This window comes from Rutilus rutilus (assembly GCF_951802725.1).
Source record: "Rutilus rutilus genome assembly, chromosome: 6".
Lineage (NCBI taxonomy): Eukaryota > Metazoa > Chordata > Actinopteri > Cypriniformes > Leuciscidae > Rutilus > Rutilus rutilus.
This window is the reverse complement of record NC_140214.1, coordinates 11,498,356-11,514,827: the sequence shown is the minus strand read 5'-3', so window position 1 is coordinate 11,514,827 and position 16,472 is coordinate 11,498,356. Positions and strand designations below refer to the sequence as shown.

The 16,472-nt window shown below is 44.2% G+C and overlaps 1 protein-coding gene across 1 annotated transcript; it reads left to right on the top strand.

Moving 5' to 3' along the window:
• The first annotated feature begins 6,502 nt into the window (after nucleotides 1-6,502).
• LOC311291632 (E3 ubiquitin/ISG15 ligase TRIM25-like) lies at nucleotides 6,503-16,187 on the top strand. The gene is made up of 7 exons (XM_084410781.1): nucleotides 6,503-6,875; nucleotides 12,454-12,793; nucleotides 13,006-13,101; nucleotides 13,303-13,536; nucleotides 13,619-13,778; nucleotides 14,064-14,123; nucleotides 14,492-16,187. The coding sequence occupies exons 1-7, from the start codon at nucleotides 6,607-6,609 to the stop codon at nucleotides 15,016-15,018; spliced, it is 1,686 nt and encodes a 561-aa protein (XP_084266907.1). The 5' UTR covers nucleotides 6,503-6,606; the 3' UTR covers nucleotides 15,019-16,187.
• The last annotated feature ends 285 nt before the right edge of the window (nucleotides 16,188-16,472 follow it).

The window sequence follows — 16,472 nt, the reverse complement described above, 5'->3', positions numbered from 1 at the left end:
TACTTTCTCAGATGACTGGTACCACGCACCACACTTAGCTTAGGGTTTGACAACAGCATAATAGTAGCATTCTGTGAATTATCCAGCCGACAAATACATTTATACATCAAATTTCTCAGTAAAGCCATAAAGGTTTTTACTCTTGACATACAAAATAGATTACTTGCACTGCTCCACCTCGGGTTTTTTATTATTATAATCCTCATACAATCATTGTAGGCAACTTTAAGCTTACATATGCTTACTTTTTTTTTAAAATTAACCCACAAAGGAGCAGTATAAAAAGAAGTACAGTATGACATATCGTCATCATCGTACATTTCATCATTAATGATATGTCCCAAATATTTAGTTTTAGTGCATATATTTAGTATTTGCCCTGACAAATAAAAATCAGGAAAATTAAGGTCCTTATCCCCTTTTGTTCTACATATCATGGCAACACTCTTCTTTGCATTATATTGCACATCATATTTAATCCCATAATCAGAGCATACATTTAGCACCTGTTGAAAGCCAGTACTAATTGGGAGAAAAAATTTGATCGTCAGCATACATAAGAGGATTGATTTAAATATTACTCAGCATGCATCCAGTCTTACAATAACTTAATTGTTCGGACAATTCATTCATATAAACATTAAAAAGGGCTGGTGAAAGTAGACCTCCCTGCCACACACCATTACCAACCCCAAAAGGCGCTGAGACTCTATTACCCCATTTTATTGTCATAGTCTGATTAGCATACCAAAATTCTTAGTATGCTATTAGGCACACCCCTTTTGATAACTTTTGATGATTAACACTATCAAAAGCCTATAGGCGTCAATAAACCCAATTATAACAGAGAAATTTGTCTTTTATACAACTCTACTACTATTTCTTTCAATACACAAGTCAGTGCTATGCTGTGCCTTAAAGCCAAACTGATTATCTGCATGGTAACTAGATATACACCTAATTGATCTAATAGAATTCTTTTCTTTTTTTTACATAGTGTACAAATTTAAGAATACAAAGAAAACCAAACAATACAACCATAACAAAACAAAACAAAACCAAGGGGGTTTGGACTAACATAAACAAGACTTAATAGATGAATTATTACAGTGAGAACAATAATTATACACTATTCAGACTTGAGGAAATCTACGAAGGGCTGCCATATAGTTTGAAATTGGCGATGAGATTGGGACTCCAAGGAACGTATCCTCTCCAGTTGTATGACATGAAACAATTCACATAACCAAGCTCTGAAGATTTCCAGTTTAAAAGTATTGTTTTTTTCGCAAGAGTCATGCCCATCAATAGAGGTCGTTGCTGCGATCTTGGAAGAGTATTCAATGTCTCAGACGATCCAAGAATTGCAAGACCATGGTCTGGCTTAACCTCCTTTTGAAAAAAAAAAATCAAATATATCAGTCCAAAAATTAAACAGTTTGTGACAAAACCAAAACATGTGTGACAAAGAACCCTCCTCTATTTTACATCTGTCGCAAACTGGAGAAACAGAATGGTATATTTTACTCAATTTCGTTTTGGAATAATACAATCTATGCACCACTTTAAACTGAATCAACCTGTGTCTCACATTTATTGAGCAATCTTGAATCTTTTTGAGACTGTCATTCCAGGTTTCATCGGACACTTCTTCATCAAAATCCTTAGCCCAGGCTTCTTTTATATGATTGGTGTTCACAGGCAGTTGGAAAGAATTAACATAGCGTGAAACCAGATGTCTAGACCTTGGATTTACCAAAAAAGTGTGCTCAAATCAAATGTGTTAAACTCTGGTTTGTCAATAAATTGAACAAACAAAAAACAAAAACAAAATGAACAAAATGTCTCACTTGTAGATATCGAAAAAAGTCGGACCATGGAAGATTAAATGCAGATTGCAATTGGCTAAAAGATGCAAATTTACCATCTATATAAAGTTCCTCAATAGACATCAGACCTTTACTTTTCCATTCAATAAAACCTCGGTCTAGCTGAGAGGGTCTAAACATGTGATTGTTAGCGATGGGTGTGAGGATCGAGACGTCAGGTGATTTAAGATGTTTCCTTATTTGATTTAATATTCGTATTGAATTTTTAACTATTATATTAGTACCAATTATTTTTGTTGAGGGAGAGACTTTTGAGAAAAGTAAAACTGGGAGACAAGATGTTGTAAGAGAAAATGTCTCTATCCTAAGCCATAGAGGATCAGCCACAGAGAAAGTTTCACTAGGAATACCCCTCTGCCAATATGATAAATCCCTGGCATTTGCTGCCCAATAGTAATATTTAAACACTGGGAGCCCTAGGCCTCCCATCTGAGTGGGTTTCTGTAAGTGCGCTTTTGCAATTCGGGGAGTCTTGTAAGCCCAAATAAACGGTAGGATAACTGAATCCAAAAGCTTGAAAAAAGATACAGGTAGGTATATAAATAGGCAAATTTTGAAAAAGGTAGAGGAACTGTGGTAAAGTCACCATTTTAATTGCATTAATTTTGCCTATCATAGATAGCGGAAGGAGCCTCCATCGCTCTATATTATCTTTTAATTTGTCCATCTTAGCCAAAAAGTTTAATTTAAATATTTGCTTGGGGTTCTTTGGTACCACAATGCCAAGATAGGTAAAGTGGTCTTCGACTGTTTTGAAAGGCGAGGGACCAACCTGGCTGGAATTTGTGTGTCTAGCAAGTGACATAAATTCACTTTTGGACCAGTTAATAGTATACCCGGAGATTTTACCAAAAGCATTAATATAATCAAGCAAATAGGGAACTGATTTGGCTGGATCAGAAAGATATATTAATAGATCACCAGCATATAGACTAACTAAAGCTTCATCCTTTCCCATCTTTATTCCATGTATATGCGGGTGACTTCTAATCCCTACTGCTAGAGGTTCCAACGCAATATCAAATAGAAGAGGGGAATGAGGATCTCCTTGCCTAACTCCTCGATGCAACTCAAAAGGGTTAGATTTGTTAGAGTTTGTAAGAATGGATGAACGAGGACATAAATATAGAATTTTTACCCACTTGATAAAACGACTCCCAAACCCAAAGTGTTCCACCGCTTTTAGCATAAATGGCCAGTCTATTTGATCAAACGCTTTTTGGGCATCTAGTGAGATGATTGCTCCTGAGGCTTCCTTACCACGCTCCTTATGAAGAATATTAAGAAGGAGACGAACATTGCAAAAGGACAAACGACCTGGTATAAACCCAGTTTGGTCTGGGTGTACTATTGTTGAAATATGCTTTCCAAGTCTGTTCGCTAACACTTTTGTTATCACCTTCTGATCAAAGTTGAGAAGCGATATAGGTCTATAATTGGCTGGGTCCGTGTCGTCTTTTCCTTTCTTTAATAGAACACAAATGTTGGCCTCATATAATGAATTGGGGAGTCTGCCATTTTCATATGAGTCACTGATCATTCTCAATAAGTAAGGGGCTAGTTTTAAAGAGAAGGCTTTATAAAATTCACATCCAAAGCCGTCTGGACCTGGTGCTTTGCCCGACGGAAAAGACTCGATGACCTCTAAGATGTCCGCTTCAGAAAATGTGCATTCTAGATCTTCTTTTGCAACTTTTTCTAACTGGGTAAGATTAAGACTATCAAAAATAGATTCATAATCCTCTTGACTGATGTTGCATTTTGGGGAATAAAGATCAGAGTAAAAATCCCTAAAGGATTCATTAATTTCTTCTGGATTGGTTACAATCTCAGCTGTGTTTGACTTGATTTGATGAATTTGCTTTGCTTGCTCACCCCTTAACTGTCTCGCTAATAAAGTTTCTGGTTTATCGCCTAATTCAAAGTGTTTTTGTTTCAGTTTAAGTAAGAGATTCTCAATTCTTATGCTAAAGATCGAATTATATTCATATTTTAAATTCATCTAATATAATTCTTACCAGAACTTTTGATAACACACTAGCCAGCGCAATTGGTCTATAGTTATCCAGACTTCCCAGCTTGCCAGCCTTATCCTTCACAACAGGTACTAATGCTACCGACAACATAGACTCTGGCAACAGCCCATGTTTTATCAAACCATTAAAGCACATGGCAAGAAGAACCACAACCCTATAGGGCTCGCAAACTTTAGGTGTTCAGCAGTAATTTGATCCAAGCCACTGGCTTTCCTGTCTGTGAGCTGCATTATTGCTTTATAAGCTTCATTAGTTGTATTGCCCAACATATCAGTCCTGTGAACCTTTTCCACTTCATACGGTTCATTCATTACACAATTAAACAAGGTAAAATAATGTTGTCTCCACAGTTCAGCTCTATTCTCTGATCCAGAGACACCATCTATAGAGCTTGGTAATATCACATCATTCCTATTTGATGCTCTTACATCTTTCCAGAAACCGTTTATATTATTATGTAACAGATTTTCTGCCATTGAGTCTGCTCTCATCATGTGTTCATGTTTACAGACATATCGAACTGCATATTTATACCTAGCATTTGTCAGGTTTTTTTTGTTCCAGAAGAGGCCTCTGTCTGGGCCTATACCTGCTAAGTTCCATGCCTTAAATGCTTTCTTAGCTTCAGTATGGGATCCAGACACATACTTTTTCCACCCTGGCTTACTATTAAATTTCTTATCAGTGCGTACAAAATATGGTCTACTAGCCTCATACACAGCTCCCACAATATTATAGAAATGGTTTAATGTATTTCCATTTATGTGCATGATTGTTTTAATCAAAGTCAACACCCAAGCACCCTTTTCTCCGTTCACAGAAGTGCTACACTGCGTGACGATGAATCCTCATGTTGTTCATGCTGCTATTTGTGCATGAAAAACACTAATTTTGTTATTTTTAATAGGTCACAGATCCAGACTTATCCTTTCTAATTTAATTTCATTCTAATTTAACATGGCATTTAACATAACATAATTCAATTCTAATTTAACATCTTGTCATTTAGTTTGTTTTGTGTTAGTTTGTTTTGATAGTTACTTTTGTGTACAAGTTATGTGTTAAAACACATAACTTGTCAGTGAATGTGTTTTATTGGAGAAATATAGTAAGTGCAAATAAACTTAGCAGAGATCAAATCATAAGATCCTCTTTGTTTTTCTTATACAGTATATACCACAATCCAACAAATATAAAAGTTACAGTTTCTTGTGCAGTTAAGTATATACTAATGTCTGTCTGATACGCCTCACATGGGGAAGAACGCTAGAAGAACGGCCAATGATGGAATGGATCTAAGGTCTGCCTCCCTTTCCTCCAAGTCTCTTCTGCCTCTGAATGCTTTATAAAGGCTTTAGAATACTGGCTCCCCTTATTCTTTAGAAAGAGCCATAGGCCTATGTTCCAGATGAAGTGTATTTGTAAGTTCGTCAAGCCAGAGCTGGAAAGGGGGAGGCAATTCGTAACTGTAAGGCCCGGTTTCACAGACAGGGCTTAGAATAAACTAGGATTAGGCCTTAGTTCAATTAGGGCATTTTAGTAGCTTTTATTAACGTGCCCTAGAAATAAACATAGTGGTGTGAATCTTGAGACAAAACAATGACACTGACATATTTAGAGATATAGAGTGCAAGTTGCTTTCAGTTAAACAGCTCAAACATGCATTTTAGTCTGGGACTATCTTAAACCTGGTCTGTGAAACCGGGGGGAAATGTTTTACTGGATCCATTAAGGATTATTTTATAATTAGGGGCCCAAGCTGTGATATTTATGTTGTCCACTAGAGGTCACCACAGGATAATATTTTAAGCCCAATCTTTCTCTATTTGGACATTAATGCATTGATCTAATTCATTTGTATAACTAGGTGTACTGATAGTGTAGTTTTATATAATTAGTCTATATAGAAATATGTAAAATGCTTATAGATCATTACATTTTTATTTTTTTTAAATTAAACACATTTTTAAGTAGACAGACAGAAGTAAACATAATGCAGTCCATTTAAAATGAAGAGACAATTTTATGTTTTTTACGATAAGATATTCTATACCTAAAGTTGTGTTGTTTTGAATAATAAAATAAACGTGTTTTTTAAACTGTAAGCATAATGTTAGGGGGCAACAACACAGAAATAAATTGTAAAAATGAAAAGGGTCTTAAGATAAATGCTCTAGATTAAAGTTTTGATCTGCAAATTATCTTTACATTCATATAAAACTATGTGGCATCCTATGGCGTGATTCAAGAACAGAAAAAGCTAAAAAATATATATATAAAAAAACATTTCCTCAATGAAAAACTTAGGGACGTCTCCACAATTATTAACCAAGAACTTTTAACCAAATCTATGCTTGGCAAGTTTTTGAGTTTTCACAATTTCTTATGACAATGAATAATTTTCAAGTTCTAACTAGCGAGATTGTGAGTATCCTAATTTGAGACGCAGATCATAAATCTGTTGATAAATGTAAACGTTATTGTGCTTTTCCTCCAGAAAAAAAAATCGGCTATGTCGGACTCGTCGACGCATGCGTAACATCACAGTTTTTTAGTTGACGTGTAAACGCCCTCAAACACGGAACCAGGAAACTATTACAGAAAACCAGCACAGGGGAACGTAATTTATTTGTCGTTTAGCTGTTGTAGGCTTGTCCCTGTCTGTGAGCGCATGCAATAAAATGGCAGAATCCAGTATTTCAGTGGCTCAGGATCAGTTCAGTTGTTCAATCTGTCTGGATCTACTGAAGGATCCAGTGACCATTCCCTGTGGACACAGTTACTGTATGATCTGTATCACAGGCTGCTGGGATCAGGATGATCAGAAGGGAGTCTACAGCTGCCCTCAGTGCAGACAGACCTTCACTACAAGACCTGTTTTAGGTAAAAACACCATGCTGGCTGAAGTGGTGGAGAAACTCAAGAAGACAAAACGTCTCCGGTTACTTTCGTAACCTCGGTTCCCTGAAAGGCAAGGAACGAGACATTACGGATGTCGTATATGGGAACTCCTCTCATCCTTCACTTCCGCTGAAATCTTATAGGCTAACGCCAGCAGAGCTGGCCAATTGACGCAAATACGCAAATACTGAAACACCGTTGCAGTTATAATGCAAGTGCAGCGTCAATTCCCTTCAGAATCGAACAACGCTAAATTAATAGCGAACACGGCGGCGAGCGTAATGTCTCGTTCCTTGCCTTTCAGGGAACCGAGGTTACGAAAGTAACCGGAGACGTTCCCTATCAAGGCTACGGAACTCGACATTACGGATGTCGTATATGGGAACTGTATAGAATCCCGCCGTGGCAGCAAACTACTGAACAGACCCAATACAAACCTCGCCCCCAGAATGGAAGTGCCTGATAGGCCGAGATTGACAAATAGCGAACCTCTAACCTCTGATAGGTCCAAAGGGACCAATCACAGGAACACACCAACACTACCGGAATTTGCATATCCCGAGCAGTATAACTGGGGGAAGGTTGCACTGTAGACCAACAGGGCAACAACAACAACAGAGAAGCCAACGCATAGCGGTGACAATAGTATAACACACAAATAGCACACAGAACAACTCATGAGCAAAGCGCAGAGCTGCTCTCTTAATGCTGTGTAAGCGATCAACTCACCGAAAGCACTCGAGACGCTACAGAGGGTAAATCCAACTTATAAAATCTGGCAAACGTGTTCTGAGAAGACCAGCCAGCCGCAAGACATAAATCCTGAATAGACATACCCTTAGTCCAGGCCCACGAGGAGGCAATCGCCCTAGTCGAATGGGCCTTGATGTTCAGGGGACATTCCTGTCCCAGGCAATCATAAGCCAAAACAATAGCGTCCACGATCCAGTGAGCAAGCCTCTGTTTTGAGACCCCCCGTCCCTTGTTGCATCCACCAAAGCACACAAACAGCTGGTCCGATTGTCGAAACGCTGCCGAGCGAGAAATGTATTCTCGGAGCGCTCTGACTGGGCAAATAGCACTCTGAGCATCCGAACCCTGAGAGGTTGATGGCTCAGCGGACAGGGCAGGCAGAGAAACGATCTGCGCTCTGAACGGGGTATTGAGCGACTTAGGAACGTAACCCGGTCTCGGTCTGAGAGTAACATTACAGTTTCCCGGTCCAAAGCGAATACAATCTTCACTTACAGAGAAAGCCTGTAAATCCCCAACCCGCTTCGCCGAGGCGAGAGCGAGAAGCAGAGCCGTTTTAATCGATAGCTCCTTAATGGCAATCGAGGCTAGGGGCTCAAAAGGCGGTCGTGACAAAGCCTCCAAGACCAAAGCTAAATCCCACGGCGGCACAGAAGGCGGCCGTGCAGGGCACAATCTCCTAGCTCCCTTGAGGAACCGTGTCACCGACGCATGTCTACCGATAGACTGTCCGTCAACAGGGGGGTGAAACGCGGCAATAGCGGCCACATAAACCTTCAGAGTGGATGGCAGGCTCCCTTCATCCATCCTATACTGAAGGAAGCGTAGAATATCCGACACAGAACAGTCCGCTGGGTCTATACCGACATCCTGACACCATTTAGAGAACACACCCCACTTCAGAGCATACAGGCGCCTGGTGGACGGAGCTCGCGCCTCCGCGATGGTATTCAAAACCCGCGAGTGCAGCGCGTCCCGCCCGCTCAGCGACCCTGTAGCGGCCACACATGGAGGCTCCACAGCGCGGGGCTGGGATGCCAGATCGTTCCGCTCGCCTGAGACAGAAGGTCCTTCCTGAGCGGGATCTCCCATGGCTGCCCTGCTAGCAACTCTACCAAATCCGCGAACCAGGGCTGATTCGGCCAGTTCGGGGCTACCAGAGTCACCGCCGCCTTCTCCTCCCTGATTTTGCACAACACCATGGGCAAAATTTTCACCGGAGGAAAGGCATAGAGACAGACTCTCGGCCATCGCGCAGTCAGCGCGTCCACCTCCCGGGGGGAACGGGACAGCGAGAAGAACATCTGACAGTGCGCGTTCTCGCTCGTTGCAAAGAGGTCGACCTCCGCCCTGCCGAAACGATTCCATATCAGCTGAACCGTCCCGGGGTGAAGCCTCCACTCCCCCTGGGGAATCCCGCTTCTCGAGAGCATATCCGCCCCGCGATTTAGAACACCGGGGATGTGCGCCGCTCTCACCGAGAGGAAAAACCGGTCCGCCCATAGCAGAAGGGATTCCGCCTGCCTGAATAGGGCTTTGGAATGTACACCGCCTTGGCGATTTATGTACGAAACCACGGAGGTGTTGTCTGTCCGAATCAACACATGCCGCTGCTCCAGCTGAGACCGGAAGGTTTTTAGAGCTAGAGAGACCGCTTCCAGTTCCAAGCGATTTATGTGCCACTCCATCTGCTTCTCTGACCACCGACCCGAGGCGGGCTTGCCCAAGCAGACCGCTCCCCATCCGGTGGATGAAGCGTCCGTCAGGACCTCCACTCGCTGGGTCACTAAGCCCATAGGGACCCCTGAGCTGAAGAGATCTGGGTTCCTCCACGGGGCCAGGGCGCGGGCGCATCCGCTGGTGACCATAACGCGCCTGTGGCCAGAATACCACGCGCTCGGGGGAACGCGCGCTTTCAGCCAGTGTTGAAGCGGTCTCATATGCAGCAGCCCCAGATGACACACCGAAGAAGCCGCTGCCATCCGTCCCAGTAGTCTCTGAAACTCTTTCAGTGGGACGAGCCTGCCAGGTCTGAAGAGACCGAGAGAAGAACTCAGAGCCTCCGCTCGCTCGGGGGAGAGGCGCGCTCTCATTCTCACCGAATCCAAGCACACTCCCAGGAATGTTATCGTCTGGCTCGGTGTGAGCACACTTTTCTGGACGTTCACCCTCAACCCGAGCATCTCCAAGTGTCGAAGGAGGGCATTCACGTGGCTGACCAGCGTTTCTCTCGACTGAGCGAGAACTAGCCAGTCGTCCAGATAGTTCAAGACGCGCATTCCGCTCGATCTGAGGGGTGAAAGTGCCGCGTCTACACATTTTGAAAACGTTCGGGGGGCTAGGGCCAGTCCAAACGGAAGCACCGTATATTGGTACGCCGAATCCTCGAACGCAAACCTCAGGAATCGTCTGTGACGTTTCACTATCTGAATGTGAAAGTAAGCGTCCTTTAAATCCACTGAAGCGAACCAATCCCCGGGGCGAATTTGCGCCAGGATTTGCTTCAGTGTTGTCATCCTGAAGGCGCGTTTGTGAAGCGCTCTGTTGACAGGTCTCAGATCCAGAATGGGGCGGAGACCCCCTCCCTTCTTCGGCACAACGAAGTAGCGGCTGTAGAACCCGCTGTCCCGTTCGCTCGGGGGAACTGGTTCTATAGCCTTTTTCTCGAGCAAGCTGCACACTTCCTGCCTCAGCACGCGAGCGTTTTGGGGCAAAGTTAATGACTGAATTACGCCGCGAAAGCGGGGTGGTCTGCGTTTGAACTGAAGTGTGTACCCGCGCCGAATTATATTCAACACCCACGGCGAAATGCCCGGAATAGCTTCCCACGCTGCCTGGAAACGACTGAGCGAGGGCTGATCTAAACCTGCGGTCATCGCCGCTGCGGTCATGGCCGCTATGTGAGTGTTGGGGGTAGTTATTGACCGTGACTCTGCGCTGCTCGAGGGCAGGGCGGGTAACACAGTGTATGGTGCAAGAGGAGAAAAAAGCTCTGTTTGTGAAGTAGTAATTTGCTTTATTTGAACAACATTCACAACATTTACACACACAGAACAACTGCACGCGTCGCTCACAGAACTCTGAGGGACGAAGTGCACTAGAGCGCGCCGCTTGCACGCGGGGCCGGCCTGGCGCTTTTTCCTCCTCTTGCCCGAGCGGTCAGGACGACTGCTTGGGCCTGGCAGGGGACGCGGTGGGCTTTCTGCGCGGGCTCCTCTGCGTCCTCCTGTTACCCGCCCCTTGCCACGGACCGCTGCGGCCTTTACGGGCATCCTGTCCCGGGCGGGGCGCTGTCTGTCTTCTGGCCGCAGCCTGGGGTTGGCGGCCTGAGGCTGAGGAAGAACGAGAGCGCGGCTGCGGCTGCGGCGGCGGCGGCGGCGCCCTTCGCGGAATGACGTGGCTCATAGCTTTGGCCTTTTTCTGCGTCTCGGAGTAACGCTCGGTTACTTTCTCCATGGCGTCTCCGAACAGGCCTGCAGGGGAAATGGGCGCGTTCAAGAGCGTCTTCCTGTCGGCTTCCTGCACGTCTGACAGGGTGAGCCACAGATGCCTGTGGAGGACCACGAGGAAACCCATAGAACGGCCGATCGCCTGGGCCGAGCGCTTCGTGGCCAGGAGCGCGAGGTCCGTGGCCGAACGGAGATCCCGGATGGCGTCAGCGTCAATAGAGGCGGCGCCATCCAGAGACTTCAGCTGCTTTGCCTGGAGCACTTGGAGAAGGGCCATAGCGTGCAGCGCGGATACCGCCTCCCCCGCGGCACCGAAGGCCTTGTTGGCCTGGTGGGCCGTAAATCTGCAGGCTCGGGACGGCAGGCTGCGGTCCGAGCCCAGGGCGGGAGCCGACGGGCAGAGATGAGCGGCGACGGTCTCCTCGACGGGAGGGATGCCGAGGTAGCCGTGGTCCCCCGCCTCGTCCACGGGGGCAAACATAGCCTGGGTGGAAGTGAGGGTGCGCGCCGATTGCGGGGCCGCCCACGACTTCACCACGTGCTCATGCACGTCGGGAAAAAACGGTGTTCCCCTTTTCGAAGCGGCCTGACGGCGGCTCGATTGTAGGAACCACGTATCCAATTTGCTCTTAGATGGTTCATCAGGAGCTTTCCAGTCGAGGTCCAGCTCCTCGACGGCCTTAGAGAGGACACGGAAGAGCTCGTCCTGCAGGTCCGCAGGGGTGTCCTGCTCCGCGGCCGCCAGCGGTGCGGCCTGCTCCGCACCCCAGTCGTTCTCGGAGGCTGACAGCGACATGGAGTCGTCCTCCTCACTCACCCCGAAAGAAACGAAGTCAGCGACGTCGCGAGGGGGTTGAAAGGTGGGGTCGGGGAAGCTCACCGGGGAGCGAACCTCGACTCTACGGTTGGGGGGGGCTACCAGCGGCTCAAAGGCGGCGGTAGGCCCAATTCCCGCTGCTGCGCGAGCCTCGTCCCTCCTGGCTCTGAGGGCTCGAAGGGATAAATCCGCGCAGTGGTCGCAGGACCCTCCGTCCCCGAGGGCTGACTCAGCGTGGGCCAGCCCCAAGCACGCGATGCAGAACAGGTGCGTGTCGGGGGGGGCGATGGGGCCCGAGCATACGTTGCAAGTAGTTGCCATCGGATGCAGGAGACAGTGCGAGTATCTCCGACGCAACTTCAACGACGGCGAATAATCCAAGTTTGTAGTATCAGCTTTCTAGCACACGATTTAAGCGTGAAGAGAGAGATTCTGAAGGGAATTGACGCTGCACTTGCATTATAACTGCAACGGTGTTTCAGTATTTGCGTATTTGCGTCAATTGGCCAGCTCTGCTGGCGTTAGCCTATAAGATTTCAGCGGAAGTGAAGGATGAGAGGAGTTCCCATATACGACATCCGTAATGTCGAGTTCCGTAGCCTTGATAGGGAACTACAAGCTCGTCCTGCTCAGTGTTACACTGAATCTGGAGATGTGGAGTGTGACGTCTGTACTGGGGACAAAAACAAAGCCATCAAGTCCTGTCTGGTGTGTCTGGAATCTTACTGTCAGACTCATTTTGAACGTCACGAGGAATTTCACTCAAGAAAGCGACATAAAATGACGGATGCCATTGAAAGACTGCAGGAGATGATCTGCCCTCTACATGACAGACTGCTGGAAATGTTCTGTTGTACTGACCAGATCTGTGTGTGCATGCTGTGTATGGCGAATGAACACAAAACCCATGATACCGTATCGCCTGCTGAAGAGAGGACTGAGAAACAGGTATGAAGCAAGAGCAAAGAGTAAACTTATTTCCTCCTTAATGATATGCCTCCCCATCCCCAAAAAAGTGCCATTGCAATCTAACTTTGCAGTGTAGATATCAGTGTAGATGAATGGATAAATAGGGACTAGATTTTAAATTTAGAATTAAGAAATCCCATATGTCCACAACAGACAGTCAGACAGTGTTACTGTCATTTTTTCCCCTACAGAATCACTTGGAAGAGACCAAGAGAAATTTCCAGCAGAGAGTCCAGGAGAGCCAGAAGGAGCTTGAGGAGCTGAGAGAGGCTGTAGAGTCTCACAAGGTGAGTTTAGAGCAGAAGAACTGCTGGAAGAGCTGTTTCAGACTCAGTTAGGACTCTCCTCCAGTCAGTCCATGAGGAGCCAGTGCTGGAGCTCTTTCAGTCCCACTGAAGCCCACTGTGGGGAACAGGCTGTGTGAGGGACCAGTAAGAGCTGAGTGAATGGACTGGTTCTAATGCGTCTCTGTGTGTGTGTCCTAACAGCGCTCTGCACAGGCAGCAGTGGAGGACAGTGAGAGGATCTTTACTGAGCTGATCCGCTCCATTGAGAGAAGCCGCTCTGAGGTGACACAGCTGATCAGAGACCAGGAAAAGATTCTTATAAGTCAAACTGAAGGACTCTCGAAGAGACTGGAGCAGGAGATTGAGGATCTGAGGAGGAGAGACACTGAGCTGGAGCAGCTTTCACACACAGATGATCACATCCATTTTCTCCAGGTAAGAGATCTGAAAAACAGAATGTTGTGTTTTAGGAAGCAGGAATCTGATTTTCCTTCTGTTTGTCTTTGTGTCTGTGTAGAGTTTCCAGTCTCTCGCTGTCCCTCCTGGATCTACAGACTCGTCCAGCATCACTGTCAGTTCTCGTCTTTCTTTTGATGATTTAAGAACTTTTGTCTCTCAGTTGCAAGAGAAACTGCAGCATGCTTTTGAAGAAGAGAAAGAAAACGTATGTAGAATAGGTAAAGTATTGAATCACGTATTTACTCCCAGTAATGTCAATATAATAAATGTAATGTAATCCTACAACACACTGCATTAAAATACAGGTGGATAAAAATGTATATTTTTACATTGAAGATGTCTGATGGTTTCCACAGTGCATTTGCCTTTACTCTCGTCAATATAACATCAATATAATGAACATGATAAAAACATTATAATCCTTCAACACAATGCATTAAAATATAGGATGGAAATTAAATATTTATACATTGAAGATGTACATTGTCTGTTGGTTTGCACAGTGAGATACATCGAGGTGATTCCCACCCCTGAATACGAGAGCAGGAATGAGTTCCTACAATGTAAGTTTTTTTTTTATATAAACATGAGCGCACACACACAGAAAGAGGGGATGGAGAGAAAGCCAAAACGGTTATTTTATTAAAACAAATAAAAACTATTCTAACTAATACTTTTACATGTGGTTCACTTGCTAAAGATTAAAGATTTAACAATTTTTTTTTACATACAATCTTGGTCTCTAAAATATATAAAAAATCAATTTGATATATAGGTTAACCTGAAGAGTGAATTTTTATTGTATTTGTGTCAGTGTTATTTATGACATCATCAATCACATTTCATTGATTAAAATATGAAACAACAGGTTTATTTTCTGTGTTAATGATTATCACTATTATTTACTGATTGAAATGTGTTTGGTTTTCAGATTACCAGCGGTTCACTCTGGATTCAGACTCAGCCCATAAATACCTCAGGCTCTCTGAGTTGAACAGAGTGGTTACTAACATAAACAAAGCCCAGCGGTATCCTGATCATCCAGACAGATTTGATACTCTGGAGCAGGTGTTGTGCAGAGAGAGTGTGTGTGGACGCTGTTACTGGGAGGTTGAGTGGAGTGGTGCGGTGGAAATATCAGTGTTATATAAGAGCATCAGCAGGGAGGGACAGGGAGATGAGTGTGACTTTGGACGTAATGATCAGTCCTGGTGTTTGTTCTGCTCTGACTCCAGTTGCTCATTCTGGCATAATAACAAACTGACTGAACTCCCTCTACTCTCCAGCTCCTCTAGAATAGGAGTGTATGTGGATCACAGTGCAGGAACTCTGTCCTTCTACAGCGTCTCTGACACAATGACCCTCATTCACAGAGTCCACACCACATTCACTCAGCCTCTCTATCCTGGGATTTGGGTTGGCTCTAATGCACAAGTGAAATTGTGTGATTCAGCATAATAGATTATAGACCTTTCACAGACTTTCAGGTCAAACAGTTCTGAATACTGTGAGGATTGGTTGCATCTCCACTTAAGCACGGTGTGATTACAAACCGCTTTTGTTCAGGATTTCCCTGCACATGCTCAGCTGTGCTGGTGGAATGCCTGTAGTAATGTACTGATGGTATAGTAGCCTACATGAAATTAATTTTATACATGCCTTATTCTTAAGCGACCTTATGCTAGCTAACTAGTTAAAAATATATTATTTATATAATATTATGTCAATAAATGTTATTTGTTGCTAGTCTGCAAACGTTTTCCTGTTATTTGTTACTTTTATCATCCATGGCACGCTCGTTCCAATGTGTACATAGAGTATTCAGATGCCAACTCGTCACCAAGGTAACGTAGTAAAAGTTTTATAGGTTCTATTTTCTAAACACTAAAATTACAATTCTTAAAATGACAATGAAGAATTTAGAGTAACAATCTCTTGTGTAAATAAATTATGAAAAGTGGGAGAATTGTTTTAGAAGAATATTCATTGACAGTAACAATATGTAAGCCATATTAATTATTTAATTGACATACCATATGACCATCATTGTTCTCATGATTGAATATTGGTAATACATCTTTATTAGGTTGAATGGGTCATGTAGTTGATAGTAGTTGTAGTTGCACTCCCCCCCACTCATCATCATGAACAGCACTGTGGCTGCTGTGAAGTTCTTCAAGTTCCTGGTGAAGGGTTACAAATTTTAAATCTATTCCAAATATGCTTCCATACATAACATCACGGTAAAGAATATTGTATTTAGAGTTTAAGGTTGAGATAATGATTCTCCTCAGCAAAGATGCAATTCCTGTTTTCTCCTTATTGTCTTTAATGGCTCTTGGAGTCCCAGTTTCACTCAGAGCCACATCCCAGACGTTGAATCGTTGGGCTGATTGGATTAGCACATATGCGTTTGAATGGTTATGCTGATTGGATTGAGACTGGTAACACGCTGGAGTCGGGCGGGTTCCTTAACCTGTATACTTAATTTGCATGCTTTGTTCAACCTCAATGTAAATCCCTCCCCCTAAATGTCTATAAATTTGCAAGGCAACTGTCTTGAGTTAGACTTGGAAGAACACTACAGACGACACACAGTGAAGACCCCAATAAATCACTTCTGCTTATCCCAACGTCTCCTGGTCGTGCTTCGATGAAAGAAAACTTTCCAACACTGGGTAGGGTTGCACCAGCCATTCATAATTTCTCACTTAAATTGGAACGTCAAGTCCACACTAAAGGCTTAGTAAATACTAGCTAGTTTTTAACTAACCCAGTACTTTCAGTTGCACCAAAAATGAAAATTCTGTCATAATTTACTCACTATGAAGTTGTTCCAACCCTGTATGAATTTCTCTCTTCTGCTGAAAGTAGATATTTTGAAGAATTTTGGTAACCTAACAGTTGATGGG